Source organism: Benincasa hispida, chromosome 7, assembly GCF_009727055.1.
Source record: "Benincasa hispida cultivar B227 chromosome 7, ASM972705v1, whole genome shotgun sequence".
NCBI lineage: Eukaryota > Viridiplantae > Streptophyta > Magnoliopsida > Cucurbitales > Cucurbitaceae > Benincasa > Benincasa hispida.
In genome coordinates this window covers 40,794,165-40,821,727 of record NC_052355.1, presented here as the reverse complement: position 1 = coordinate 40,821,727, position 27,563 = coordinate 40,794,165, and the positions used below count along the sequence as shown (strand labels likewise).

At 36.3% G+C, this 27,563-nt stretch overlaps 3 protein-coding genes across 3 annotated transcripts; 1 reads left to right on the top strand and 2 right to left on the bottom strand.

The window, feature by feature from the left end:
- Positions 1–3,381: 3,381 nt before the first annotated feature.
- Positions 3,382–7,182, top strand: LOC120081681 (dihydrolipoyllysine-residue acetyltransferase component 4 of pyruvate dehydrogenase complex, chloroplastic). Its single transcript, XM_039036754.1, has 6 exons — positions 3,382–4,564; positions 4,666–4,857; positions 4,960–5,047; positions 5,137–5,207; positions 5,313–5,396; positions 6,763–7,182. The coding sequence occupies exons 1-6, from the start codon at positions 3,638–3,640 to the stop codon at positions 6,865–6,867; spliced, it is 1,467 nt and encodes a 488-aa protein (XP_038892682.1). The 5' UTR covers positions 3,382–3,637; the 3' UTR covers positions 6,868–7,182.
- A 185-nt stretch (positions 7,183–7,367) lies between these two features.
- LOC120081682 (ACD11 homolog protein) lies at positions 7,368–9,726 on the bottom strand. Its single transcript, XM_039036755.1, has 4 exons — positions 9,127–9,726; positions 8,822–8,994; positions 7,847–7,992; positions 7,368–7,757 (listed from the first exon to the last, which is right to left on the bottom strand). Exons 1-4 carry the CDS (start codon positions 9,319–9,321, stop codon positions 7,651–7,653), a joined length of 621 nt encoding a protein of 206 aa, XP_038892683.1. The 5' UTR covers positions 9,322–9,726; the 3' UTR covers positions 7,368–7,650.
- Positions 9,727–10,613: 887 nt separating this feature from the next.
- On the bottom strand, positions 10,614–17,989 carry LOC120081704 (ubiquitin receptor RAD23d). The gene is made up of 12 exons (XM_039036796.1): positions 17,774–17,989; positions 14,647–14,808; positions 13,952–14,008; positions 13,243–13,319; positions 13,052–13,150; positions 12,752–12,929; positions 12,351–12,500; positions 12,150–12,218; positions 12,014–12,061; positions 11,817–11,923; positions 11,658–11,736; positions 10,614–11,001 (listed from the first exon to the last, which is right to left on the bottom strand). Exons 1-12 carry the CDS (start codon positions 17,837–17,839, stop codon positions 10,876–10,878), a joined length of 1,218 nt encoding a protein of 405 aa, XP_038892724.1. The 5' UTR covers positions 17,840–17,989; the 3' UTR covers positions 10,614–10,875.
- Positions 17,990–27,563: the final 9,574 nt, after the last annotated feature.

The window sequence follows — 27,563 nt, the reverse complement described above, 5'->3', positions numbered from 1 at the left end:
AGGGGGGAAACATAAAACATCGAAAGCATGAGTTAATGCCCAGTGACTGGTAATTTAATATAAACATAAGTTATCACTTTCTAAATCATCAATAAAAGTAATTAAATCATACAATAAAACATTGGCCAAGTATAAAAGATTCAACAGCATCTCAACCACGTGCTAATAAAATAGTGGCATGATCAACTCTCATAAGCACATTATAAAACACTCAGTCATTATCAGAAAATCACACCAACTCTATACCCAAATACTCGTTTACAATGGTAGGTTACTCTGGATAAAAAATGCCCCCGTGGTGTAAACCAAATCACAAGGTCATACGTGCACGCAGAGCTGCCTCAAGGCTAAGCATAGATACACACCACAGGCCCAGGTTACTCTGGACTCCCCGGTATACTCTGGCCACATCTGACCCCGGTGGTACCCCCTGATAGCCTAAGTGGCGCTACAGGCGCAGGTTCCTCTGGACTTTCTAGTATACTCTGACCACATCTGACCCCAGTAACCCCTTGATCGCCTGAGCAATGCTACTGAAACACATTCAAGTAGCACAGGAACATAACTATCTCTCGGGTACAAGAATCAGTAGTTTGAAACCATTTCCACAACCATTCAACAACCTTGATTCCACCATCAAGAGGTTTTCATAAAAACCATACAAATCGCAAATATGTAAACTCTTATTTCAAATACATTTTGATAAATCAAGATCATATAAAACCATCGAGAGTTTAGAAATCATGATTTAAACATTTTTGAAATATCAGACAAGTAAATAGATCATGCCATCACATTCCATCAATCATAGCATATTATTATATATAATTAGTTCTATATCAAAACATTTGAAAGTAAACCATGCACTATCACTGGCACAAGCTCCTTGGGTTGTAAGCCTTTTCAACCTCAATTTGGCTCGAAATAAAGTCCCAAGGTTACTAGACACTCACAAGAGGTCAAATCAACCCTAAATAGCTCGTAGTGATTCAATGTGACCACTTGAACTCATTTTAACACCTAAACATTCACATTGTGTTCCTTAAGTCCATTTTCCTCACATTACCCAAAATGGCCAAAAAATCATATTTTAATCCAAAAGTATTTATTTTAGGGTCAAAATATTAAGAAAATCGTAATTGGGATTCAAAAATACTCACTAACACCCAAAATGCTAAAACAAGCAATTAGGCTCTAGAAATGGGCATGGGCGTGGGCTGTGGGCATGGGTGGGCAGGGTTGGGCAAGCTGAGGCACGCTAAGGGGCACTGGCATGGCAGAAGGCGCGCTGGTGGGGCTAGCAGCCTTAGGGGTGTGGCTGGCCTGCTGCTACCCTGTTCGAAAAAACACCGGTTTCACTTTAACCAACTTTTAACCCAACTTAAAGCAAAAATTTGCACATACTTTCTTCATGAAATATGTTAAGAAACCTTTAAGCTAACTAACCTCAAAATTACAGCTCTTAAATTGTCTTCTAGAGCTCAGAATCTCTCCTGGACTACACCTTACTCGAATTTTCCAATTTTTCGGGCAACCTACACTATCTTCACAATTTCTCCAGTTTTCCGATCCCAAATCACTTAAGCAGCCCCAAAATACACTCCCAACTTAATACGCTTTAATCTGGTTTAAGCTTTTGCACGAGTATTTTGGGAGAACCATCGCATTCTTCAGACCCTAAGTTTCTGGCCGAAGCTGCACACTTTTTCCTCCAATCAAAGTCCTCCACCCAGCTGCTTGTTTGACCTACTACGTGGCTTGTTATTTATTTTTACAAGAATTATCAAGTTAAATTAATTTTAGATTTTAGCAAATTAATCCAAAAAATTATTTTTCAAATAAAACAACTCCAACACCCCTCTCGGCCAACTTGCATTTCCTACAAAATTGGTTATTTCTTTCCTTGTAACCCTTAGCCAATAACAAATCATGTTCACTATACAAGTGCCCAATCGTGAAGAATTGCTTCAATTATAACATGTATTAATATATTTCTAAAAGAACTTGCATTTGGTAAGTAATTTTCAACTTTAATTCCAACACTTAGAATCAAACTTTCTTAGGTCATATAATCCAGGTTATTCATTTAGGTACATACTAAGCTCACTTATATAGGTTAATGCTAAGTATAAACAAGAGAAAAAAAAGGACAAGGCTTACACTATCGCTCGAAGTCATTCTCACTCTCGATTCTCGCTTTTGCTCCACATCTCACTGCCCGATTCTCGCTCTCGCTCGCTGATTCTCACTCTTTCTTTCCATCACGCTCCCAGATTCTCGCTCTCGCTCCCCATTGCACTCCCCGAGTCACTCTCGCTTCGCAACACGCTCCCCAATTCTCGATCTCGCTCGCTAATTTTCGCTTCCGTTCTCTATCACACTCCCCGATTTGTGCTCTTAACGGAAGAAGAAGACGAGCGTAGAAAAAGACGAAAATGAACGCATGCAAAAGTGAAAACAAAGACGAATATAGACAAATATAAATCAACCAAAATCGGAAGAAGAAGAATGAAGAAAAAAGAAAGAAGAAGAAACACATAAAAAATGAAAAAAGAAAAAAGTGAGAATAAAAAATATGCAAAAGGAAGAAGAGGAAAGGAGAAATAACAAGGGTTAAAATAATTTTATAGGATGATAACATCAACAAAGGTAAATTTTATTCACTCTTGATTTTGGGGTTACTTTTCGTTTGAACACCTATAAAGGGTCTTCTATACAATTATTTCATAATTATAGCGACATAAATTAGATAATTTAAAAAGTGGCTAATAAATATAAAAACTTTCACTTGTATATAGGTTTGGATATTTAAATTTTATTTTGTCTAGATCAACAAAGTCTAAAATGAGATTTAGATTTATATCATATATATATACACACACTTATTTTGTAAGTATAACCGGTGAAGTTGAGATTGGAATCTATGTAACCATGCTCTATCAGAATAAATATAACCAACCCTAAATTTTTATGGAATTAACAATTTAATCATTGAACTTTAGTTTGTAACAATATAATCTCTGTACTTTGAATTTTGCAACAATTTAATACCTAAGTTTTAGTGTGTAACAATTTAATCATCGTACTTTTCAATTCATAACAATTTAGCCCCTAGCGTAAACAAAATTATCAAAATTAGATGTCAATTTTTATTATTTTATGATGTAGACTTTGTATTTTATAAAAATATTGAGTCTCTAATTAGTTTATTTATATAAGAAATCTAATTAAATCTCAACTCTAATTTCTATAATAGATATTAAACTGTTACAAATTTTATAGTAAAGTTTAGGGATTAAATTGTTATAAAATTGGACGTTTATGAATTAAATCATTACAAATCAAAGTTCAAAGACTAAATTTTTACTGGACTAAACATGATTTTTAACCTAATATAATTGAAATGTGTTTTTTCTTAAAAAAAAATTCTCCAATAAACTCAAAGAAGAAAAAGAAAGAGAGAAAAAAAAGAAAAAAAGAAAAAAGAAAATCTTTGAGTGAGCCAAATGTAGGCGATGGAAACACAGTTGAGGTAGCTCAAATCCCCCAACGAACAGCCTCGTCCTCTCCGCCCTTTTCTTTTCTTATACTTCTCTTCCATCTCCATTCTCTCTAACAGATCTTCTTCATCTCTCCAATGGTGTCCCCTTTCCTCTCTCGAGCTGCTCTATCCAGCAACACCACCACCATTCCATTTTCCTTCTCTTCCTCACTCTCTTCTCCCCTACCATGGACCTCCTCCCGTTCACTCACCCCATTTCCCGCTAATTCTCGCCGGAGGATCCTTGTCGTTCAGTCCAAGATCCGCGAGATTTTCATGCCCGCCCTAAGCTCCACCATGACTGAGGGCAAGATCGTTTCGTGGGTCAAATCAGAAGGGGACGTTCTATCCAAAGGCGAGAGCGTCGTCGTCGTTGAGTCTGATAAGGCCGACATGGATGTGGAGACTTTCTATGATGGAATTCTCGCTGCTATTGTTGTTGGAGAGGGTGAAACTGCTCCTGTTGGAGCTCCGATTGGTTTATTAGCCGAGACTGAAGAGGAAGTCGCTGAGGCTAAGGCTAAAGCCACGTCTAAATCCGCTTCGGCTCCTGCAGCTGCTGCTTCTCCCTCTCCTCCGCCTCCCTCTTCCAGTCCTGCTCCGGCAATATCTCAGCCATCACCTCCGTCGGATGGACCAAGGAAGATTGTGGCTACTCCTCAAGCGAAGAAGCTAGCCAAACAGCACAAGGTGGATATTGGATCGGTGACTGGTACTGGTCCATTCGGTCGAATTACTCCGGCGGACGTGGAGGCTGCGGCAGGAATTGCTCCTTCGAAGCCTGCTGTAAGCAATGTAGCTTCACCCGTGGCTTCTGAGACTGCTTTAGTGGCTGCCGCTGCTCCATCGAAAGCCGCTGCAGCTCCTTCCAACTTGCCCCCTCCAGTTCCAGGCTCAACGGTTGTGCCATTCACGACAATGCAGGCGGCGGTGTCTAAGAATATGGTGGAGAGTCTCTCTGTTCCTACATTCCGAGTTGGTTATCCGGTGTCCACTGATGCTCTTGATGCGCTCTATGAGAAGGTTCATGGAATATTTACACAATTTAATTGGATTTCGTGTCGTCATTTGCATCTGTTTGGAAATTATTTGACCATTTAGTTGGGATATTACAACAATTTCAGGTGAAACCAAAGGGCGTCACAATGACTGCCCTCTTGGCCAAGGCTGCTGCAATGGCCCTCGCTCAGCATCCGGTTGTAAATGCAAGCTGTAAAGACGGGAAAAGCTTTACGTATAATAGTAACATAAATATTGCAGTAGCCGTGGCTATCAATGGTGGATTGATAACACCTGTTCTTCAGGATGCAGATAAGGCAAGTTGATTACATTGTGAATTAATATCCTTGGATGTACCGTGGCATGTTAAATATATCGGTCTCTTGGGTAACTGCTTATTTGTTTTTTATTCATTGCAGTTGGACCTCTATCTACTGTCTCAAAAATGGAAAGAATTGGTTGAGAAAGCTAGATCCAAGCAGCTTCAGCCCCATGAATATAATTCAGGTATTAACACTTCCCTCTCTGTGTGAGAGTGTGTGTTTGATTTTACTCAACCTATGAGGCGGAGTGAAATTGAATAATACTGCCTGCAGGAACTTTTACTCTTTCCAATCTGGGCATGTTTGGAGTGGACAGGTTCGATGCTATACTTCCTCCTGGCCAGGTGAGTAATGAGAGTTAGGCTACTTATACGTAAGCAATGGTTTTTTTTTTTTTTTCTGGTTCCTTTATTTCTGTGTTTTGTGTTGATTATTCCACACTACGTCAGGGAGCTATCATGGCCGTTGGAGCATCAAAGCCGACTGTTGTCACTGATGCTGATGGCTTTTTTAGCGTGAAAAGTAAAATGTTGGTGAGTTCTGTTTCTTCTAACATTTTGTTCCTGTGCTCATCTCTATTTATTATGAATGCTGAATTTAAGGTTAGTTACTGTACAGTCTCTAATCTTAAGAAAAACTTATTAAGCCAATAAACCGTCTAAGCCATCTAAGCCAATAAGACATCTAAACTATACTGAACTGTATTCATGGATGATGATCAACACAATGATTCTCAGTATATTCCAAGTTATCTACTTTAAGGGGGTTCTTGGGTTAAGTAAAGCGTGGGAATAGACATGCCTGTGCTTAAATGTACAGGAACTAGTTTTATTTGCTTGAAAATGACATGCAAGTATGAGATCTGTTAGATGTGATTTTGATCCGTATCCTTTTACTATCTAATATCTATTGATATGTTTTGTATAGTAGTATCCTAACTTGGAGAAAAACAGTGTTAGGATTTCTGGCTTCGACTTTTTCTTGGGTGTTGACAGTGACACCAGCAAGAATGAGTTCCCTTTGAAAGCCTTTCTTTTTTATTGGGTTCTGCATTCCAAATGCAATTGCAAGTGAAGCTAGAAAGGGAATGAAGAGCCCTTGGTACAGAAGAGGTCAGATTTGTCCTTGCACCCTATCCCAGGAGTCACCACTAGTGCCCAAGGAGAAGTCATTTAGCCTCTATCATTAAGATTCCTTCTGATATTGAGGTTCCATCAAGAAGAGGGAATACAACATTGGCTAATAAAAGCAAGTTTCTTTTCTATGAGAGAAATCTATTTAACCTTCCCAGAAGTCTTCCCAAGAAAGGGTACTTTACCCTCCTTGTGAACATTGATTTTGGTCTTTTTAGGCATAGCCTGCTCGAGATTGGATATCTGCTGAGCAATGCTTCTTTCCTCTAAATGTAATAGCTTCAGTTTGGTTTGTCAGTCTTGAAGCCACTGAATATATGATTTTATGTTGGTTGGTGATACTGAGAACCCTATGGTGGGTGCCCGGCCTAATGTTGGTTTTGGTATACGACACACCTCTGCCTAAACTCATGAAACCACAAACTTACACTCTGTTCTTAAGAATTGGTCATCCATACGTAATATAGGCAAAAGCTTCTTGAATTGGATTGAAGGTGCCAAACTTGCCCCTCTGAACATTATTAGAGATAGCTCCGTACATAACTATGTTGCATATCTCCACGATTCAGAGGTTTGGTAAAATTTATCTGTACTTATGGTAGTAATTTAGTGCAGAGCAATTCTTGTTATTCATTCTATAATTATTTTATTTTGTTCTGGTGTGGTGAGCAAAGCTTCTTATCTAGTGGACGCTAGCAGGAATCCTTTCTAGTGTATAGACGTCTTCTGTGAAACAGAACTGACTGGCAAATTCTGCATTTTGCAGGTGAATGTGACTGCTGATCACCGAATAGTTTATGGCGCTGACTTGGCTGGCTTCCTTCAGACCTTCGCAAAGATAGTTGAGAATCCAGAAAGCCTGACCTTGTAGAAAGTCTTCGTTTGCAAATTTTGAACATCAATTAAAACTTGACTGCAGGGAGAAGGAAAAAGCAAAGTTCTTTTGTTTTTTTTTTTAGCTACGGAGTGACGGAAGTTTAAGTTAAATAGAGCCCCAGAGGAATCCTTTTTGTGCACGAGCTCCTTATTGATACTTTATTTTGATATACTTCATATTTGTTTCTATTTCTAAAAGGTTTGAAGAGCAATAATGAGTTGATTTACTCTTTCTAAGTTTGTTGCGTACGGGAATGTAATTGGTAGAAACTCAATGGATGAAGAAAGATGGTTTTATCCATTTGACAAAGATATTTGGCGTTCATGAAACCACAGCCAGCCATTACATGTTGGTTTGTCAAGGGTTTATTTAATTCATGCCTAGAGAACACTACAGTTTCTTAAGCAGCTTCTATAACCTTTAAACTCGTGCCTCTCTGTTTAGATGTTTAAAGAAGTGCTTCAATAGTTTATATTGAAATCATATCCTTCCACTTATCCAAAATTCACCATCTTTTCCCTTTTGCTTTATACTCAAATTGAAAGGTACTGTGACCTTTTAGGATGATTTGTCCGATATTCAGATACAATCTGACATGTTATGAATTCAAATATATATATACAGACAATAACACTAAACAAAATGTGTATTTCAAAGGACAATAGTTATGTTGAAATCATATCCTTCAACCTTTTTTTTGTTACCAACTCTGTTGAGATGAGCTGCTTTGCTTAGACAGGATTAGTGAAGAATCAATTGTCTACAGGAGGTGAAAAGTCACCAGTCCAAGGTGATCTTCCTAGAAATGTAAAGCTTGTCAATATATTCTATAACTGGACCCGAAGCATCGATATACCTTCTCATTTTCTTCTGTGCCGACTGATCTGTAATGGTGAAAAAAGTGCTGTAAATTTACTTGTGGATACAACATATTTAGTGCTATAATTAGGAAGAGTAAATGAAATGAGCATACTGGTCTCGTTAAGCTTTATTAGAAGCTGCTCCCTTGTTGGAAGAGTATACATTCCAGCAGAAACGGCTGTTCTAACTGTCCAGCTGTGGTAGGGTGCACAAACTTGGGTATAAGCTGTTGAGGCAGCTTCCCTTAACGAGTATTCACTAAAGACACAAGCATAAATAAGTTACGGCCAAAGCTCGAGTTAGTTGGCACAAGTATGCGTTGACGATCAAGAGGTCTTTAGTTTGAATATTTCATTCCATTGTACTAAAAATATTCAAATAAGTTATTGGGCTTAGTTGACACAAGTATGTGCTAACAGACCTAGTGATTCGAATTCCTCATCCTGTTATACTAAAAATATTCAAATAAGTTATGGCCTTTGCATTATTCACCAATGTCAACTTTCAAATTGGTCATGGAAAATCTAACAAGTGGGATGTAAATTTGAACGCCGTAAACTAGACATAACTCAACTGATTTAGGCATAATCAATCAAAGGTTCAATTAATTTAGGCATATGTTATCAATCAAAAGGTTAGGAGTTCAGAGAGAGAGAGAGAGAGAAATGGTATGACGAGGTTTAAATAAAATCTCATGTTTTGATATGATGTTAGAATTGCTACTATTCAAGTTTTTTCTCCTGCAAACAATATTACATTACATTAGAAAAGATGAAAGTAGAATTTGATCCCTGATGCCTGCCTATATGAACTACGTTAGGAGAACAGGTCAAACGAAGGATCAAAACATAACTACAAAAGCAATTTTTCTTTAAAAAGGGTGAGAAAATTCATCACTTGGTCGTTTGTTCATTTGGTGAGGAAAAATGCAACAAATTTAGATGAACTTCAAAGAACCATTGACAAAAAAGGAAATGATTTTCACTGCAGAGTTCAGACATTAAAACATTCAGAGAAATTCCCTAGTGAAACCATAACTTCCATCTTTGATTGCATAAAGTAAGAGAAAAAGGGTTACAGAACTTACTCAGTGGACATGAACTGTTCAAACAGAGCTCTAACAAGGTCCAATCCTTGCCGAACTCGACGCAGATTGCGAGTATGGCTTCCGGGCGTTTTTACTGTATCATTTGCAATATCAGCATCAAGTATTGTATGCAATGTCTCGTGCTTCTTGGAAGCTTCCACAAGATCACGCACCTGAAAGAAAAAAACCATCAAGATGGGGTGATTCCATTTGAATTCCAAAGACCATTCATCATTCAAATTTCAATCTATTTGCAACTTAGGTAAAGAAACGAAATAAAAGATGAAGAATTAGAGGAATATAACCTTGGAGACGTACTCTAACTCAGCGAATTTGAAGGCAAGGCCAAGAGAACTGAAAAGTACAGAAACGAGAGAACAAGCATCACAAAGCGTATCCAATCGGAGTTCTTGAGAGGAATCTTTCAAAGAATTTACTAATTTGGCAAGCCCTTCGAAGGACTCGGCTATGGCAGTAAGAGGGGTCGCACCATCATCCATTTTTATGCGCCCTCAAAATCCACCGCCACACCCACCACCATTATACATAAAAGTTTTCACAGGGTCATTGGAAACTTCAGAGAAATGGAGACACTGAGAGAAGAAAGTGATGGGAACCCTGTTGGGAATTTGCAAGTAATGCAAAGAATTTCAACTTCGCTTTTTTCTTCTGTGAAGAATCTATCGTTGAAACTGGGGAATTGAATGAATGTTGCCTTTTATTTTCTTCTTTCGTGGGTTTGGGAAGTTGGGAAGTTCGCTACGGATGCGGTTTGTCCAACAGAATTTTGAAAATTTTGAAACGCTGAATAGAGGAGAGAGAGAGAAAAGAGAGAGAAAGTGGTGTATGGTCCATGAAGGTGTACCACTAATTTCCCGTTATTTCAGTTGGAGAACTTGTTAGAAACTTGGGACATGCTGAATTATCAGCGACACGTCTCTCCCATCTTTGTACTTGTCAGTTACCAAATTAATTTTCTATACAGATGTCGATCAATGATCGTTTGGCATTCTCGTTAAAAGTGAGATGCATAAGTTAGATTCGTTAACACCGTTAAAGATTTAAAAACGTGTCAAAAATTTAAATAGTCTATAAATTACAAGTCAAAATTCAAAATTGCCAAATATCTCCGTCCAGATCTGGAAAGATACAAGAAACCTCCAAGTCGAACAGACCACAGATGACCGTTCAAATAAATTGCCAAAACATAAATTTTAATTGATTTTTCAGACTTTCATTCTTAAACAAATGGGGAAAGAGACTTCTTTGACCAAATATTGGATGCAATCGTTGTACGGAAAGGATTTTCAAGTATTATTGAAATTTACGTCGGATCACAACCGAAATTTTAAAGCGAGGGACATAATATATGAATGTAACTGATGTAAACGGTAGTACCAAATGGGATGAGATAAATCATTCTAACTCCCCAATGTCCATTTATAAAAGAAACATAATTAATTTTGGATTCAGATATAATGATAAACCTTTTTGTAACTTCTGGACAAAAGAAACACTCTTTATCTAAGAAACACTCTAGTGTGAAATTTAAAAATAGTTTGGATTCATGTACTGTATATTTGAATAAAGTTAGTATAATCGTATTGATTTTTCAACCACAACAGATCAATGTGTTTGATCCTTTAGCCCAAGTGATCACTGTCAAAATTATAGAATCCAATTTCGGTAAAAGAAAATTGCCGACCAAAAAAGGACGGAGAAAACAAAGAAAATGTCAAGGGAAAAAGAGAAAGAGAGTCAAGTAAAGGGATAGAAGAAAAAGAAAAGAAAGTAGAAACTAAAATGACAAGGCTCGAAGTATTGAGTTGCGAATTAAAAATAAAAAAGATAAAACGCATCTTCACATCTATGTTCACAGCAAACACAATTCACAATGTTGCCAAAGGCGAAAAAAGATAGACAGAGATTAAGAGGGAAGCACGACGGATAAATACAGATTCCTTTCTTTTTTGTTTTGATGTTGGATTCGCTGTCTTTTTCATATACTTTTTTGTTTTCGTTTTGGGGTTTATTAAAATCGGCAGGGGAATGGCCTAGTTCTGATTACCCTCAAATTCGTGGATATGATCTAAAAGGTAGTTGGCAGCCATTTCCTCGTTTTTGTTGCAGGCGAAGAAAACCTCCACGACTAGACCTCTGTCGAAACCCATATCCTCAAGCTGTAGGGAAACGAACACAAATAAATATCAACAATAATATAGTAATCGCAAATATCAATTATGAAACCATCCTTTCTTTTGAGTTAAAATTGGTTTATTCGAAGTTCGTCTCTATTTGGTGCATTTATATAAAAGTGTCTAGTAAGTCTCACAACTTTCAAGTTTATATTTACTTGGTCCTTAAACTTTAAAAAGTATTTTATAGAATCTTAATCTTTCAATTATTTGAAAATAGGTCCCTATATGTTCAATTGTGTCTAATAATTCATTGATTTATTAGATGTTTTTTTTTTAAATCCGGACCCTACTATTCATAAAATTGGAAGTTCAAAAAGAAAATAAAGTTCAATTTTATATTCACAATAGATTGGTTAACTTTTGAAATCTTAAAAGATATTGGAGACCTATAAGACATAAAATTAAAAGTTTAATGACCTATTAGACATTTTTAGATATTTTTAAAGTTCAAAAACATATTAGAACAGTTTTTACATGGATAAGACACAAACTTGAGAGTGGACTTCCCTTGTAATTTAACCAAATCCACCCTAATTGATAATTGGTAAATGAAACATCGCAATCATATATATATATATACAAACGTACATACATATATAGAATTCTCTCTAAAACAGTACTGGAGAAGGTAAACTAACCCGTTGAATGGCTTCACGCTCCTCTGGAGTTACAGTTATAGCCTGCGGCATAGCCTCAGCAAGTTGCCCGAGTATATTCCTGAACAAGTTTTTAGATATTATTCATTAATAAACTTCCATCTTTGTTTCAAAATGAGAAGTGAGATAAAAAAGCCGAACCCTTCTCCTTCAAGGGGCTCATTGATCAAGCGGAGGAAGTCAGGTTGATGATCTTGAATAAGCCTAATCAGCTGAGGATTTTGTTTACCCAACTCTTGAAGCATAGGCTGAAACAAAATCAAGGAAAGGAACCCGTGAAAATCAAAGTAATGAACCTCAAATTTAGAAAAAGATATGAATAGCAGTAGATGAAGAACCTGGAGTATCTGAGGGTTAGCTCGCACCATTGCTCGCAAAGCTTGGAACTGAGATAGGAAAAAAACACATTTTCAGAGGCGGGCACAACATATAAAGCGAATGTGCCGGCTTGGGAGAATTAGGAAAGAGAGGAACCTGAGGACTATTTCGTAGAAAATCAAGACTGCCGGAACCAACAGCTCCTGAAGCTATATTAGGCACACCCTGAAGTAAAAACGATTAGGTTCGTAAACTTGCAAGTTTTAAAAAAACTAGAGAATCGTTTGAATTTAACTTTTCCTGACAAACTTGACATTCAAACAAGCCTCTCAAGTTGCTTAATTTATCTTTTCCTACCTGAGGAAAGAGATCTAATGGATTAGCATTTGGGCCAGTTGATGGCACAGATGCAGGTTGGGCTGACTGTGCAGATTGAGCAGAAGGGTTGGTTGCCTGCACGGTAGACGGAACTCGAGCAGGTGGGGCTTCAACTTGTTCAGGTATTCCCTATATATGAGATAGTTTTGTTCAGACAATACATTCTGAACCAATTAAACTTGGAGATAAAAGTCTGACCATTCACAATTCAATCACTACACAAGAGCATCAAGCAATAGCAACTACAATTACAAGCTCAAGGTCCATACCCCAGCTGAAGGAAAACCTCAAAAAAGAACTGGCTAAAATATAATGAGACAAGAAAGAATAACAGTAGAACTGGAACAATAACAAAAAATAACGCCTGCAGGTAGACTTACAGAATAAAGGTAATCAACAGCCCTTTCTGGATTATTGTAAGCAGCACGAAGAGCTCGAACAACAGTGTCCCTATCCCAAACACCTTCGCCCATGTCAAGTATCTGTTGGATAGTCTCCTCCAAGTTACTACCAGCAACCAGGTTAGAAGCTGCTTGGCTGTAGACATCAGATTCTGGCCTGTGTTTCACAATGTAATAGAGGAAATTAAGAAGAACTTGAACACTGAAAATAGAGACACAGAAACCCTAGCATGGATATGGAATATGAAAAAGCATCAAGGGAAGGGCAGAATTCCTCACAAAACAGTGGCTGCAGGAGCTGGAGCTGGAGCTGGAGCTGCAGCTGCAGCCGCAGCCGACGCGGGAGCAGGAGGAGAAGAATCAGTAACAGCAGCAGGCCTGAAATAAAGATCATTGACATAATCATAAATGCTCGTAGAGCGATTATTCTGGAAAGATGTAGTGAAAGACAGCAGTAAATCTAGACTCACAATGCTGAAGTTGGAAGAGGAACTTCAGAAGTTGACACTGGAGTGGCAGCAGGTGCAGGGGCAGTGCTCTGTGGTGCCTGCAAGTAGGTCATTATCATACTATATCTCCAATTTTTCTCTTTATTTCTGTTTTCCACAGTAAAATTAGTAGTAAACACAATATTTTATGGGTATAAATAACACAATTGAAGAACGCTGCTTAACTCCAACAGATTGGTAACAGCATGGTTTGAATGCCATTATTTGGAGATAATCACATGTTATGGTACATCAATTTCTTCAAAACAAAACATTATGCATCAGTATTAAAACATCACATTGTCATTGTCAATAATGTAAATACTTGGAGACAGATTTATTTGTCCACTACTTTAAGAAATAAATATGAGTTATTTTTAAATAATAATAATAATAGAACACCTTATAGTCTTAACATAGAGTAATCGATAAATTCATTCAATCGTGTGAAAATGGCCAACCTCCTTGAGAAACAGGTATAACTATTAGCTAACTAAAAGAAGTACAAAAAACCAAAATTAAATACTGAAAAGCTCGAACTAGAATTTGATATTAGAATCCAACAGACTCGGAGGAAAAAACCGAAAGGAAAAAAAGAAAGAAAGAAAGAAAGATAAAAACAAGATAAAAAAGAGAATCAAGTCACCACCATTACCACCGGCCAGTAAAACATATAATTGTTATTCCTTACCTTTGCTACTGGCGCAGCTTGTGTGGTAGAAGATGTCCCACCCGATGAACTTTTATTCTACATACAAAAAGTAAGGGGGGAAAATATATATTCATTTGAAGCAAAACAAAACATAAAGATAATAGAGAGAAATAAACAAAAGGGTTCACACTTTAACCTTATAACTCAAGGACACAATTGTACAACCTACAGAACAGAGCCTGTTCAAGTAAGGTGATGGTTCACACTTTAACCAATAAGTAAAAGTCGCAATATGATCTTCTACAATTATACATATCAAGTTTTTTGTTGTCACTCCACATTCAAGTGCAGACAACAGGAACAGTGCTGTGCAACTTCATAACATCCAGGCAGAAACACTCTGTTCCATGTTAGTGTTGACAGCTCCTAGCACGACCTCTAGACTACCAATTTGTAAGCCGCCCTCTCAAGGCAAGGTAATATACAGCGTTTGTGGGACATTTCCCCAAATCGATAGTAAACAGTCTTCCATCTTCATAACACTAAAAGAACATGTACAGCCAAGTGTTTCCTAACTATTGTTCTTCCTAACAATCATTTAACTCAATATCTCTTTTTGTTTCAACAAGGAATCAAGCTTTTCTTTGGTAATAATATTAATCTCCTATCTCCCAAGAATATACTATTTACACAATCCTTCCTATTAAAAAAAATAAATCAATCAACTTCATTACCTTTGTTAACATTATTACAATAAAACTATTTTCTGCAACTTTATTTTCTTCCAGTGTTGAGCTATCTTTAAGGACCTTCCCTTGATGGATAAGCATCTGCTGTGCAGCAGGGTAAACATCAGCACCCTGAACAGTTTCTATGTTTTTCTTCACATCAGCAACCTAAGAACCAAGAAAAATCAGTTTCCGTAATAAAAAAGGCAGAAGGTATACATGGTGGCACAAAAAATAATAAAAAGTTAAAACCATGTGCTTTAAAAAAATTACCAAAATTAAGAATAAACGAATTTTGTTGGTAATTCTTCCAATAAATGTAGGTTTCTACATAAAACAAAGAATGATTAAGGCTTTGTTTGGGATTGATTCTGGAGGAGCTAAAAGTGATTTGGTTAAACAAATTATTAATTAATCTAAAGAAATCACTTTTCAAATGACATTGATTCATAAATACTTGTTAACGTGGCTTTCAGGATTGACTTTCTAAAAAATCTGATGACTCCTCTAATTAACTTTTCAAATTCCCATTTTATCCCCTTTTATTCTACATTTTCACTTTTAAGTTTGAAATTTACCAAACGCTTAATTACTAAAATTCTAGAAGCATATTTGACAACGATCATTTTAGAAGCTACAATAATCCCAAATTAAGCCTAATGCAGCAACCTTACCCAAATTCTAGAGCACTAACGCCATATTCTTGAATAGTTTAGTTGTTACAGGACTCTACATTGGGAATTTTGTTGCCAATGTTGGTTATTCTACTACATCAATGTCAGTTAAGTAAAATATAAATATTCAAATTTAATTATGTAAATATTTGAAAATTTGAAATTTACTCTTTAAAGTTTAGTCCATGGTTTTAGAACAATTAATAATATAAACTAGTCTACCATTGAGATTAGAAGATGCAGTGAAATAAATGAATGTGCATGTGATTCCTTTCATACAAAAGATAAATGTATCATTTTTAGAAAAAAAAAAAAAAAACACACTCAAATAAAATGATAAAGCAAATGATCATATATATTTATACAGCTTAATTATCAAGTAAACATTTAAATATAGACATAGTGGCAAGTAAATTAATAAGCACAATTATCAGGGGTGACTTCCAAGCCTCTAAAAATTCCAAAATCGAAAAACGAAATCAAAATGCATGACCACCCATCTAATTTGGAGGGGGGAAAAAGTGAGGTAGGCCTTACATAGGCTCAACTCATTTCCTGGAATTACATTTGAATAATTCTTTCAGTGCTTGCCCATGGTACAGTGACTAGATATCAAGAGACACGACCATCATATGAGACAGGCATATGTTAATTGAGAAATCATTCGTGGGAGAGGAGTAATATGAATTGACAAATGTGGATATGAAAAAACTACTGTATTTAGACTGGCATGTGTTCTGAGAAATCATTTGTGGAACTGGAGTAATGTGAATTGGCAATTTAGATTCAGGCCATAACTACACTTGTTGGAGTTGAGAACAACTACGGAAACTAGCATGTTGCATGAGAAGTTATTGGCTTTTATGCATGACAGAATCCTTGGAGACTGTTGAAAGCAGTGAACACCAAGTTGCTCCTTAATAGTTATAACTCATGTGGTATTTGAAGGCACTTTGGGATGGGAAAGGGTTGAAAAACAAGATTAGGACAAAAGTCTAAACAGTTGACTCGATAGAATTAGGAATTATGGAAGAGGCTTAAAATGGCAGAGGATTAAAAATTATCTTCCCGTGCAAGACGGGAAATCATGGGTGAAACTTGTGCTCACTCATCAAGGTTGTCAACTCATGACTTCCAGACATACCTAATATGTGGAACCCCACTACGTAACACAAGGAAGAAGGTTGAATGACAATGGTTTGACAAGACCCAAATTACAAAGCAAACTCCTCGTCCAAGAGATCGTTAGATGCTCAATTACAGAGTAGGGCTTTGCTTCAAGTACAAAAAGAACTTCATCTTTACCCTTTAGGATTATATGCAAAATAAGTATTTGCAAAAAATATTAACTAGTTCCACGAGAATGCAAAGAGGAGATAAGTCAGACACAAATGTGATAGTTCTTGAAGTTCTATAATGGGATTGAATCACTTCACAACATGATGATCAGTTCAAAGGAAAACTACAGTGGAGAAAATATTTTATCGCTGGGCCACATAGTTTCATCACTCAAAGTCTGACCAGTCACTGAAAAATCAAGAAGGGATCAAAAAAATAATTATCACATAATTAATTGTGCTAGAACCAAGAGGAAAATAGGTGAGTATTAGTGTTGATGAAATCAACAAAAGGTAGTAAGAGAAGTCTAGCTCACAATATTAACATATTTATTTAGAGTTGCAAGAACGTTATGTTTTTTTATACTCAATTTAGACTTACAGGAATAGTTTGTTAGTAGTCTAGTGTTCTCAAAGTTCCTCAACGATGCTCCTTGTTTAAAACTTTAAATACATTGGTGGTTATTTTTAGTTTACTTATGATTAGGAGGGGACTGATGCCTTATCCTTTCTTTCCTTTACTGAATATTTGAATAACAATTGAAATAGATCTTATCCATTCAAAGATTCTCCTGTGTTTACTCATCAAATTACTCTTAAACCCTGCCTTCTTTGTCTACCATGTGGTTTCGGATTTAATATATCATTCACAAAATACGAGCAGCGAAATCACTTATGGTCCAAGTCCCCATGGTAAACGATGACAACAGCTGTGAAGTGAATTGTGTGATTGAGTTAGTAGGCACGCACGTGTTACATTAACTACGCAACTCAATGCTAATGACAACAATAACAATCTAAACCTCTAGCGCAAGAACTACTTAATAATTTACAAGAAAATAAAAATAACAACAAACGAACAATCCAGAATTAGTGCAGTAACAACGACGAGCAAGATTCAAATTCCAAATCACAATTCAATTTGATCGCACAAGAAGCGGCAATTCAACAACCAAGACAACTAACTACCATCGCGTAAACCCTAATTACACTTCAATTGGAAGTATAGCACATACCGGAATCCAAAACCTAGTTGGAGAGTCTCGATTCCGAGTCACGGTCTTAATGCAAACGATTTAAAACGAAAAACAAAACTGAAACCGATGAAGAAAGTAATCTGACCGTATCTGCAGGCTGAACTTCGATTTCGAAGTGCGAGCCCTTGAGAGTCTTGACAAAAATCTTCATCTTCGGAAATTGATCGCTGCCTTCGCGAAGATGCAAGACCACAGCAGCAGGTCCGACGCCGGAATCGAGAGAATTATGCTAATACCCTAGAGCGAGCAAAGGATTCGAACGACGGTAACCGAAAGCGCAAGTAAAGAGAGCAAGAAGGATTGGATCAGAATTCCGTGGTTTTATATAAGGGAGGTAAAATCCATGATCACGCGCTAGTTGGCACGTTAAGAAAACGCTCTTTGATAATTATAATGGAAAGAGAGCGCGTGGCAGATCGAGTGATGGAAAAGATTGTGGTTATGGTTTGATGATGAAAGCTGGAAATATGAGTAGATTTTTGCATTTCGTATCCGACGTGGCCTTCGACTTCGAACTGTGCGTTTTCTGTAGTCTGATATCACCGCTTGATTCGTTGGATTATGTTTCCTCATAAATTCATGGCCATTTTTTTGAAAAAAAAAACTAAACAAATGGTTTTTGAGAATTTCCAAATTCGTTTCTTTCATATAATTCAACCTCCAATTTTGAGGTGGATAACACAAATTTTATATCAATCGAGTTAAATTTATTTTGGCATTGTAAATTTAGTTTGGAAAATTTTAAGAGGATATTTGGAGCTTTGGCATAAAATATATTCTAGTAGATTAAAATAGCTCACTTAGTGTTAGAGACGTGTGTTGGGAGTAAGAGTTATTTTAACTATCAGTTTTGCTATTGTAATACTTCTTTACAATTCAGTAGTTAAAATAAAAACTCTTCCTCTCTCTAATATTATTGAAAATAATTTTTGGACTTAGACCCATAGGAAAAGTCAAGAGAGCGGGAAGTTTTGTCCCACATGGATGATTTAGAATTGCTTAGAGGGTATAAATACCAAGGCATTCTAGATGAGAATTCAAAGTGAGTTGGTGGTGGAAGTATAACCTTTTCACCACATGCGCACGCCATCGCTGCTGCTGTCCATTGGTAACTGTTAAAAAATTAAATTTTTATTACTTATCCTTTTATTTATAAATTATTTTTTTTTAAGTTTCTGTCTGTTGGATTTTGTCCATTATCTCTCTGTTGGAGATTTTGTCCATTGAGTTTTTGTCCATTGGTTTCCATCCGTTAACGACCTTTCGATTTCTGCCTTTTCACCTTTTCGATTTCTGCCCTTTCCTTTTCATCCGTTGGTGTCCTCCTCTCCTCTACTATATAATATTGTTCCGATCTTGAAAGAGAACATACAAGTGAATTTTATTCTTCCTTTTCCACTTGATTTCCACTATTCTGAGCAACATTCTCATCAGTTCTAGTCCTATTTTCTGACGAGTGCATGCCTGAATTTGGAGGATGCATTAACCTTGGGGAGCAACCGGCATAAGCGATTAACACCAAGGTCGCGTCATATTTACTTTCAGGGCAGTGGTTCTTCCATGACATAGCAACTTTCGTGACATTTATCTCAACAATCTGAAAGCAAATATCATAGATGTCGATCAAGAATGGTAAGATTCTCCTTGATCTATCCAAGCTCAAACCACTAGACGAAGCACATTATCGTTGTTGGTCTCAGAAATTATTGATCTTCTTCGAGCAGTTGGAGATTGATTACGTCCTCACCACAAAAGTGCCTACCGAAAGAGTGAGCACTACCTTTGATCCAGAATCCTCTGTTCAACCCATTGATGTTTCTGATCAATCAAAACAGTCTGCAATAGATCCTGATAAGTACGAAAAAGACAACAAAACAGTCCATGGCCATCTGCTGAATCATATGACAGATTTAATGTTCAATTTGTTCGTGGTCCAAAAATAAACAAGGTAATTTGGAGTACATTAGAGCCCCGATATGGAGGAGATGATGTTGGTAGCAAAAAGTACGTTGTTGGTAAATGGCTACAATTCCAAATGACGGATGAGAAACCGATAGTAGAGTAGATACATGAGTATGAAAATTTGGTGGTAGACGCTCTGGCCGAGGGCATGAAAATGTGTGAGATTTTACAAGCTAATGTGTTGTGTGAGACATTTTCCTCATCTAGAGTGACTACAGAAATCATCTGAAACACAAAAAAAAGGATCTGACACTACTAGAGTTGATCGGTCACATGCACACAGAAGAAGTTAATAGGTTAAAAGATGAGCTAATTTTTGGAAATCTAGATTCAGTTAATGCTAACTTGATTGAATCTTCTGCTGTTAACAAAGATAGGTCCAAAAATCATAAGAATCAATATGGAAAAAATAATTCTTCTCAGAAGAACGGACATCGTAGAACTGCTTATGGGAAGATTGAAAAGAAAAAACTTATTTCCTATGTCTACAGGAAACTTGGATACAAATCCTATCAATGCAGTCAAAGGAAAGGAAGGTCAAATCAGCAACCCGCACCACAAGCTAATCTTGTTGAACAAGATGACGTAATTGCTAATGTTGTGGAAACAAACCTGGTGGAAAACAAAACTGACTAGATACTTGACACTGGAGCTTCGAGACATTTCTATTCAAACTGAGAGCTCTTCCATGACTACGAGAACACTATTGACGAAGAATGTGTGTTCATGGGTAACTCGGGCACAACAGAAGTGCTTGGAAAAGGGAAGGTTCTTTTAAAATTAACCTATGGAGAAACTTTATCCTTAAGTAATGTATTGTATGTACCTTCCTTATGTAGGAACTTGGTATCATGGAGTATATTGAATTGGGTTGGGCTTGATTGTCCTAGGAGTTGATAAGGTCGTCCTCATAAAAAACTGAAACTTTGTTGGTAAGGGATATCTTGCTGATGGTCTTTTTGTACTAAATACTGTCTCTATTTCAAATATGATGAATGCAAGTACTTCTAATTCTACTTACATAGTTGAGTCTCTTGATATGTGGCATACTAGACTAGGTCATGTGAATATTGCATCAGTTAAGAAACTTAAAGATTTAAAATTGATTAATGCATCTGAAACACATGAAACTATTAAGTGTCCTGTTTGTGTAGAAACAAAGTTTATCAAGAAACCTTTTAAACCCTTCACATCTAGAAATACAAAATTACTATAATTGATTCACTTTGATTTAACTGATTTTAAAAACACCACAAGTAGAAGTGAGAAAAATTACTACATTTCTTTTGTTGATGATTTTTTTAGATATACTCAAAATTATCTTTTTAAAGACAAAAGATGAAGCTGGTAGTATGTTTCTGAAATATAAAGTAGAAGTAGAGAATCAATTAGATAAGAAGATTAAGAGATTAAGATTAGATAGAGGTGGTGAATATAGTGATAATACACTAAAAAAAAATTGTGAATCAAATGACATTATTCATGAATTTATTGCTCCTTATTCACCACAACAAAATGGTATAGCATAACGTAAAAACAAATCTCTTAAGGAAATGATGAATGCTATGTTGTTAAGTTATGGATTGTTTGATAACATGTGGGGGAGAAGCTGTGCTTTTTGCCTGTTTTATTCTTAACAGAGTACCTCATAAGAAACTGGATAAGACACCTTACGAATTCTTAAAAGGATATGCACCTAATCTCTCTTATCTAAGGGTGTGGAGATGTTTAGCGAAGGTTCCATATCCTGCATTCAAGATACCTATGGCAGGATTTAAAACGTTTGATTGTGTGTTTATTGGTTATGGACAAAGTAATGCTGCATACAGATTTATGTACTTGAATGATAGATATGTGTGTGAATATAGGGATGCAAAATTTGTGAGCATGTTTTTCCTTTGAAATAGGGAAACACTGAAATTGTTAAAACAACTAACTATGAGAATCATTATGTTTTCATACCTTCCTTGTCTAATATTATGCATGATATAGCTTCTAGTAGTATGTCTGACATTGTAAATGTTAACAACACGGATAGAATGTCTGTTATAGAACCAAGAAGAAGTAATACATAAAGAGAACTGAGAAAAATTTTGGTCCTGATTTTTAACTATTTTTTTAGTTAAGAGGTCAAATAATATTGACTATCAGTTTGCATGTATGTACTTTATAGATGAGGATTCTAAATCTTACCAAGGAGCCTTAAGTTTTGTAGACTCTTCTAGCTTATGGAGGGAAGCTATTAAGAGTGAATTTTATTCTCAAATCATGAACCAAACTTGGAACTTAGTAGATCTTCCAAAAGAAAAAAAAAACCTATTAAGTGCAAGTGGATTTTCAAAAGGAAAATGAGGGCAAATGGTTCGATTGAAAGATACAACGCTAGATTGGTAGTAGTAAGGTATACACAAAAACAAGGTGTTGATTATTTTGACACGTATTCCCCTGTAACAAAAATAGCTACTATTAGGGTCTTGATTGTGTTAGTTGCTATCCATGAACTTTTAATTCACCAGATGGATGTAAAAACAGAATTCCTCAATGGTGATCTAGAAGAAGAAATCTATGTGGTACAGTCTAAAGGCTATATAGTTGCCTGTCAGGAAAACAAAGTATGTAAACTAAAAAAAATCTCTTTATGGTATTAAACAAGCTCCCAAACAATGATATGAAAAATTCAATGATACTTTGATAAACAATGGTTTTAAGGTAAACTCTTCAACTACGTTGTTTATTCAAAGTTGTTTGGAGCTGAATGTGTGATTATATGTTTGTATGTTGATGATATGCTCATCTTTGGAACAAACATAGAGATGATACAGAATACTAAATTGTTATTATCTTTCCATTTCGAAATGAAAGATTTAGGGGAAGTTGACGTAATACTTGGTGTTAAGATAAGGAAAGTATTTCTTATGATGATCCTTCTGTAAGAACTTCTTATGATGCTAGTACAAGTCTTAAGAAAAATAAAGGTAATTATGTATCTCAGTCTGAATATGCAAAGATTATAAGTAGCGTTATGTTTTTAATGAACTATACTAGACCTGGTATTGCATATATTGTTAGTAGATTGGGTGGATATACACATAATCCTGATAAGGATCATTGGAGTGTTCTTTGTCGTCTATTAAGATATCTTTAGAGAACCGTGAACTATTGTTTACATTTTAACAAATTTCCTACTGTATTAGAAGGTTATTGTGATGCTAACTGGGTATCTGATAATGACGATATCAGTTCTACAAGTGGTTATGTTTTTTTTACTCGGAGGAGGAGCAATATCATGGAAGTCTACAAAAAAAGACTTGCATAGCTAGATCCACTATGGAATTAGAATTTATTGCTCTAGAACTAGTAGGATAAGAGATTGAATGGCTTAGAAGCCTACTAGGGGACGTACCATTGTATGGGGTATCAGTACCAATATCTGTGCACTGTGATTCACCGGCTGCCATAAGTATTGCCAAGAATAGTGTATATAATGGCAAAAGGAGATATGTACATCTTAGACATGGAGTTGTGAAACAATTGTTAAAGGGAGGAATTATTTCCTTGGATTTTGTGAGGTCTGAGTAAAATTTGGCTGACCATTTGACCAAAGGCCTAACAAGAAAAATAATTTTAGAATCATCAGTAAACATGGTGCTTAAATCCTAATAGGATTTTATAACCCTTTATCTGAGTAGTCTATTGTGATAGACTTAATAGTCAATAGCCCTTCATTTGGGTGGTCCCAGTACAGACTTGATGGAAAGAACTAAAACCTTCTAAAGTTCCATAGCCCCTCTTTTAGGTGGTCCTGTTATGGACTTGATGGATGAGTGTAAAATCTTCGTAGCTCAGTTTTGAATGGTTTATCTTTGACATACTTGATAAAATAAGTCCTAGTATGAACTAGACGCGAAGTTTTCATAGCTCGGTTTAGAGTGGTTGATAAGCCTTTTATTTAGAATTATAAGGGTTAATAAGTAGAAAATGCGGTGATAATACTTAGAATTTGCGAAAAATTGAGTTTTTCATCGATTAGTACCTAATTCCTCACTGACCCCAATATTATGCGTTACTCCATGCCAAAGTGTCTATTTTTGTAGCCATCGCAGGAATCAAACGCATGCGTTGGAAATAAGCAATCGCAGACAAACGCATGCACTGAAGCTAGGCGATCGCAAAGAGAAACGCATGAACTGAAAGTTGGATCACATGCGTCTATCGCATGGAAGTTGTGGTGATCGAATGCGTCCATCGCATGGAAGTTGTGGTGATCGAATGCGTCCATCGCATGGAAGTTGCGGTGATCGAATGTGCCCATCGTATGAAAGTTGCGGTGATCAATTGGAAATTGCAGTCACGGAGTGACAATTATAATAGAAGGATGATCGCAAGATGGGTAGAACGCGTTGATACTTCAGTTGAATCAAGCTCGGACGTATACTTTGGGAGTATCAACAAGATAAGACGATGTGACATTGCCCATTCCACGACAAAGGCAGCAGTGAGACATAACGCAGTCATGATAGCTGTCGGCGTTTAAACTGTATAAATAGCCCTTTGGACCTTCATTTCAAGACATCCGAACTTCTGCCTCAAGGCAGAGGTTTGCGATCACAGATAAGAGCTTAAACAAGATTTTCAGTGAGAATTCTTCACCTCTCCGAACCAGACCGAGTGACGTTCGGAGCTTTCGTCAGAGATAGAGCTTGAGAGAGACATCTCCACCATTCATCCATGGCATCACCGGCAGCCTTGACGCAGAGTCCTTCATTTCTCTTCTAACCTTTATATTGTATTACATTTTAGCTTAAGATATTAAGACATTTTGTAATCAATGCATATCTTGATTCCTTCATTGTCGTCTTCTTCATCATCTTTATCTCTATCATTGTTTATCTTCAGCGTTTATTTATCAAAGGCGGTTGCATACTTAATTGTGTAGCCTAGAGATAGGATGCATATAGCAACCCATCGAGAGGTGTACAGTGTGCGAGTATAGTGAGTTAATCCTCTTTTCTTGGTGAAAGGCTGTAGCAATGCTTGTCTATGGGATGTTGCAATGCTTGTCTATAAGTTAAATAGCCGCGTCAAACTACTTGAGAAGGTAAGAGATGGAACGCACTAAAGTAAAGTATGCATTGTTCCTAGAGATAGGCACAATCTTATGTTCAATGCAACCATGCACTATAGAGATATAGTCATGCGGCTAACCACCGAGAGGTGTGCGATGCGTTAGTGTGACGAGCTGGGATTACTCGAGCGATTTAAGATAATAAACATTACTATGCGTTAATGGTTGTTGTGTATCTACCTATTCTCATCGCAAGTCTTCTATTGCTCAATCTATTTAGTTAGGAGTAGAAGTAGTGTGTAAATCCATTAAACTTTCTTCGTTTTATTTTTATTCATCACCTCAAACACATTGCTTCACGAGCATTATTGAGTGACAAGTCCCTGTGTTCGACCTCAGATTACCCGAGAAACTTGCGTCTGTGTTATACTTGGCGCGAGCTAAGAAAACTTGTGATAGGAACGAGTGGTCATTGTATACTAGATTAATGCATTTTCATTCCGACGCATGACCTCAGACGCATAGACGTAAACACATAGCTTAAGCTATGTCTAAAGCATGATTACGTGCATAGCCCCATCCCTAATTTTCCTTCCAACAAGTTTTTGAGTGGTCTATTGCGATAGACTTGATGAAGCAATTATCATGATTGTGAAGGTATGGATGCCATCTACGATAGAGTTTAAAGGTCTCTTTCTAGATCTTTTACGATGACCCGAGGTTTATGTATATGGCCATAATAGGCACACTTTATATCGCAGAATTGAGAGAAGGACTAGGAGTAAGATGGGATGTGGGGGTCCCAACCAGTGTTATTGAAAGTTCGAGAGGTAACTCACTATCTCTAATAAGGTTGTTGCTCTACTTCACTATGCATCAATTTAAATAATTAGATATTGATGTTTAAGTCTGATCTCCTTTATTTGCTCATAATACTTATTTATTTTTCAATTTAACTTTTATTTTCTTTACTTGTTAACTTTTCTGTAATGGTCATTTGTGAGGGATTCATGGAAATGACTTTTGGGCTTAGGCCCATAGGAAAAGTTAAGAGAGTGGGAAATTTTGTCCCATATGGATAGATTTAGAATTTCCTAGAGGGTATAAATACCAAGGCATTCTAGAAAAGAATCCAAAGTGAGTTAGTAGTAAGAGTATAACTCTTTCACCACACGTGCACCGCCTTCGCCGTCACCGTCGTCAGACACCCGCCTGAATTTAGAGGCTGCATTAACCTTGGTTTTTCCACAGCGCAACAACTTTCGTCGACAAATTTCATAGTGTTTAATAGTCTTCTTATATAATAATTTGACATTGATATAAATATTTGAATATAAAACACGAAAACAAACTGAATGTACAAAAACACTTTTGAGAATGTGTAACCAAACTGTATTTATATTAATATCAAATTACCATTAAACACATGAGTGTTTTTATTTTAAATAAGTTTTATTAAAAAAAATGTTTAACTTAGAATGACTTTTTCAAAAAATATTTTTTTCCTCATCAATCCAAGCACGCCCTAACATATAACTTGTTTCATAGGTCTCATCCAAGCTTAAAACAATAAAATTGTGTATATATAGGGGAAAAATTTATTAATAAAATTGAACTAGATAATAATATTAAAAAAAATCCCCAATAACTCTTTTACAACAATTTTTACGTTTTAATTCCATTCATATATTATAATAACTTATTTTAGTATTCAAGCTCCTCCTCGGAAAACACAATTGATTCATCCCCTTATCTTGAACTACTTTTGAATGATAGTCTACTATCATTTTATTAAGCATGTATCTAAGTTGACAATATTTGTATAGGTGTCATTCTGGTGGTGGCACATACTTGACAACTATCACTCCTAGATATACATTTTTGTGTAATATCATATAGTAGAGAATTTATTGCTTTTTATACCACTATTATGGAGTTTTCTTAATCAATGCTATGAAAATTTAGACTGATGTTACAAATTTTGTGATGTCAATGATATTGGTACATCCCAAAATGACCAAATAAATGGTAAAGTCATTGGCAACGATGGCAATAGGATTTGATGAGGAAGATGCCTGCAAGGTTTCCTGGAACACTTGAACTTTAGCAAAGTCGTTGGCAGAGATGGTAACTGATATCTCGACTGTATTGCTAGTGGAAGCTATCTGAACATGCAGAGACCATTGTGTCTTATATAATAATTTTCGAGAATCACGTTTCAGATGTCCTGGCTTACGACAATACTAACAGACGATCTCTTGAGAATCTAATTTTTTACTATCATAATTAGGCTTTTGATAATTATTGGTCATTCTTGGAGTAAACCGGGAGTTATTATTCTTGTTTATAAAGCACTGCTAGGTTGAAAAACAAATGAACCAGATTGAAAATTCTCAATATGAAGAACATGACCGAAGTGAAGGATGCGTGAACACCCGTGTGGAAGCAGATCGTGGCCCAATTTTATTTTTATACAGAAACATAAAATTCAAAGGATGGAAACAATTGATATGCATCTAAATAACATCACGCTTAAATAAGAACAACAATAGGAGAAATTAGGGTTTGAAATTACTTACCTTTGAAGACTAGATTCTTCCCGTAATTTCCCTTTGGTCACGATCTCAACGTTCTCCTTGGAACACGAACACACGAAAGGACAACAACCAACAAACTAAAGTTGGATACCACCACAATGAAACCTTGGTATTCTCTATAGAGTGAGAATCACGAGAGTGTGTGGGCTTCGTGCTTTTAGTTTTGGGAAAGGAATCAATTTTTTTAGAGAGGAAAAATAATTCACAGAACTCTTTTGTGTTCTACTGAGGAAAAAAAAACCCAAGACGAA

What these genes read in the sequence shown, in the direction of transcription:
- LOC120081681 (XM_039036754.1), top strand. Translation starts at nt 3,638, where the DNA reads ATGGTGTCCCCTTTCCTCTCTCGAGCTGCTCTATCCAGCAACACCACC. An exon ending in TTGATGCGCTCTATGAGAAG is followed by an intron (nt 4,565 to 4,665) that starts GTTCATGGAATA and finishes CAACAATTTCAG; the next exon opens with GTGAAACCAAAGGGCGTCAC. An exon ending in GCGTGAAAAGTAAAATGTTG is followed by an intron (nt 5,397 to 6,762) that starts GTGAGTTCTGTT and finishes TGCATTTTGCAG; the next exon opens with GTGAATGTGACTGCTGATCA.
- LOC120081704 (XM_039036796.1), bottom strand. Translation starts at nt 17,839, where the DNA reads ATGAAGATTTTTGTCAAGACTCTCAAGGGCTCGCACTTCGAAATCGAA. An exon ending in CTGTTGATTACCTTTATTCT is followed by an intron (nt 12,501 to 12,751) that starts GTAAGTCTACCT and finishes TCTCATATATAG; the next exon opens with GGAATACCTGAACAAGTTGA. An exon ending in AGCGTGAAGCCATTCAACGG is followed by an intron (nt 11,002 to 11,657) that starts GTTAGTTTACCT and finishes GTTTCCCTACAG; the next exon opens with CTTGAGGATATGGGTTTCGA.
- LOC120081682 (XM_039036755.1), bottom strand. Translation starts at nt 9,321, where the DNA reads ATGGATGATGGTGCGACCCCTCTTACTGCCATAGCCGAGTCCTTCGAA. An exon ending in AGTTAGAGTACGTCTCCAAG is followed by an intron (nt 8,995 to 9,126) that starts GTTATATTCCTC and finishes TTTTTCTTTCAG; the next exon opens with GTGCGTGATCTTGTGGAAGC. An exon ending in AATAAAGCTTAACGAGACCA is followed by an intron (nt 7,758 to 7,846) that starts GTATGCTCATTT and finishes TCACCATTACAG; the next exon opens with ATCAGTCGGCACAGAAGAAA.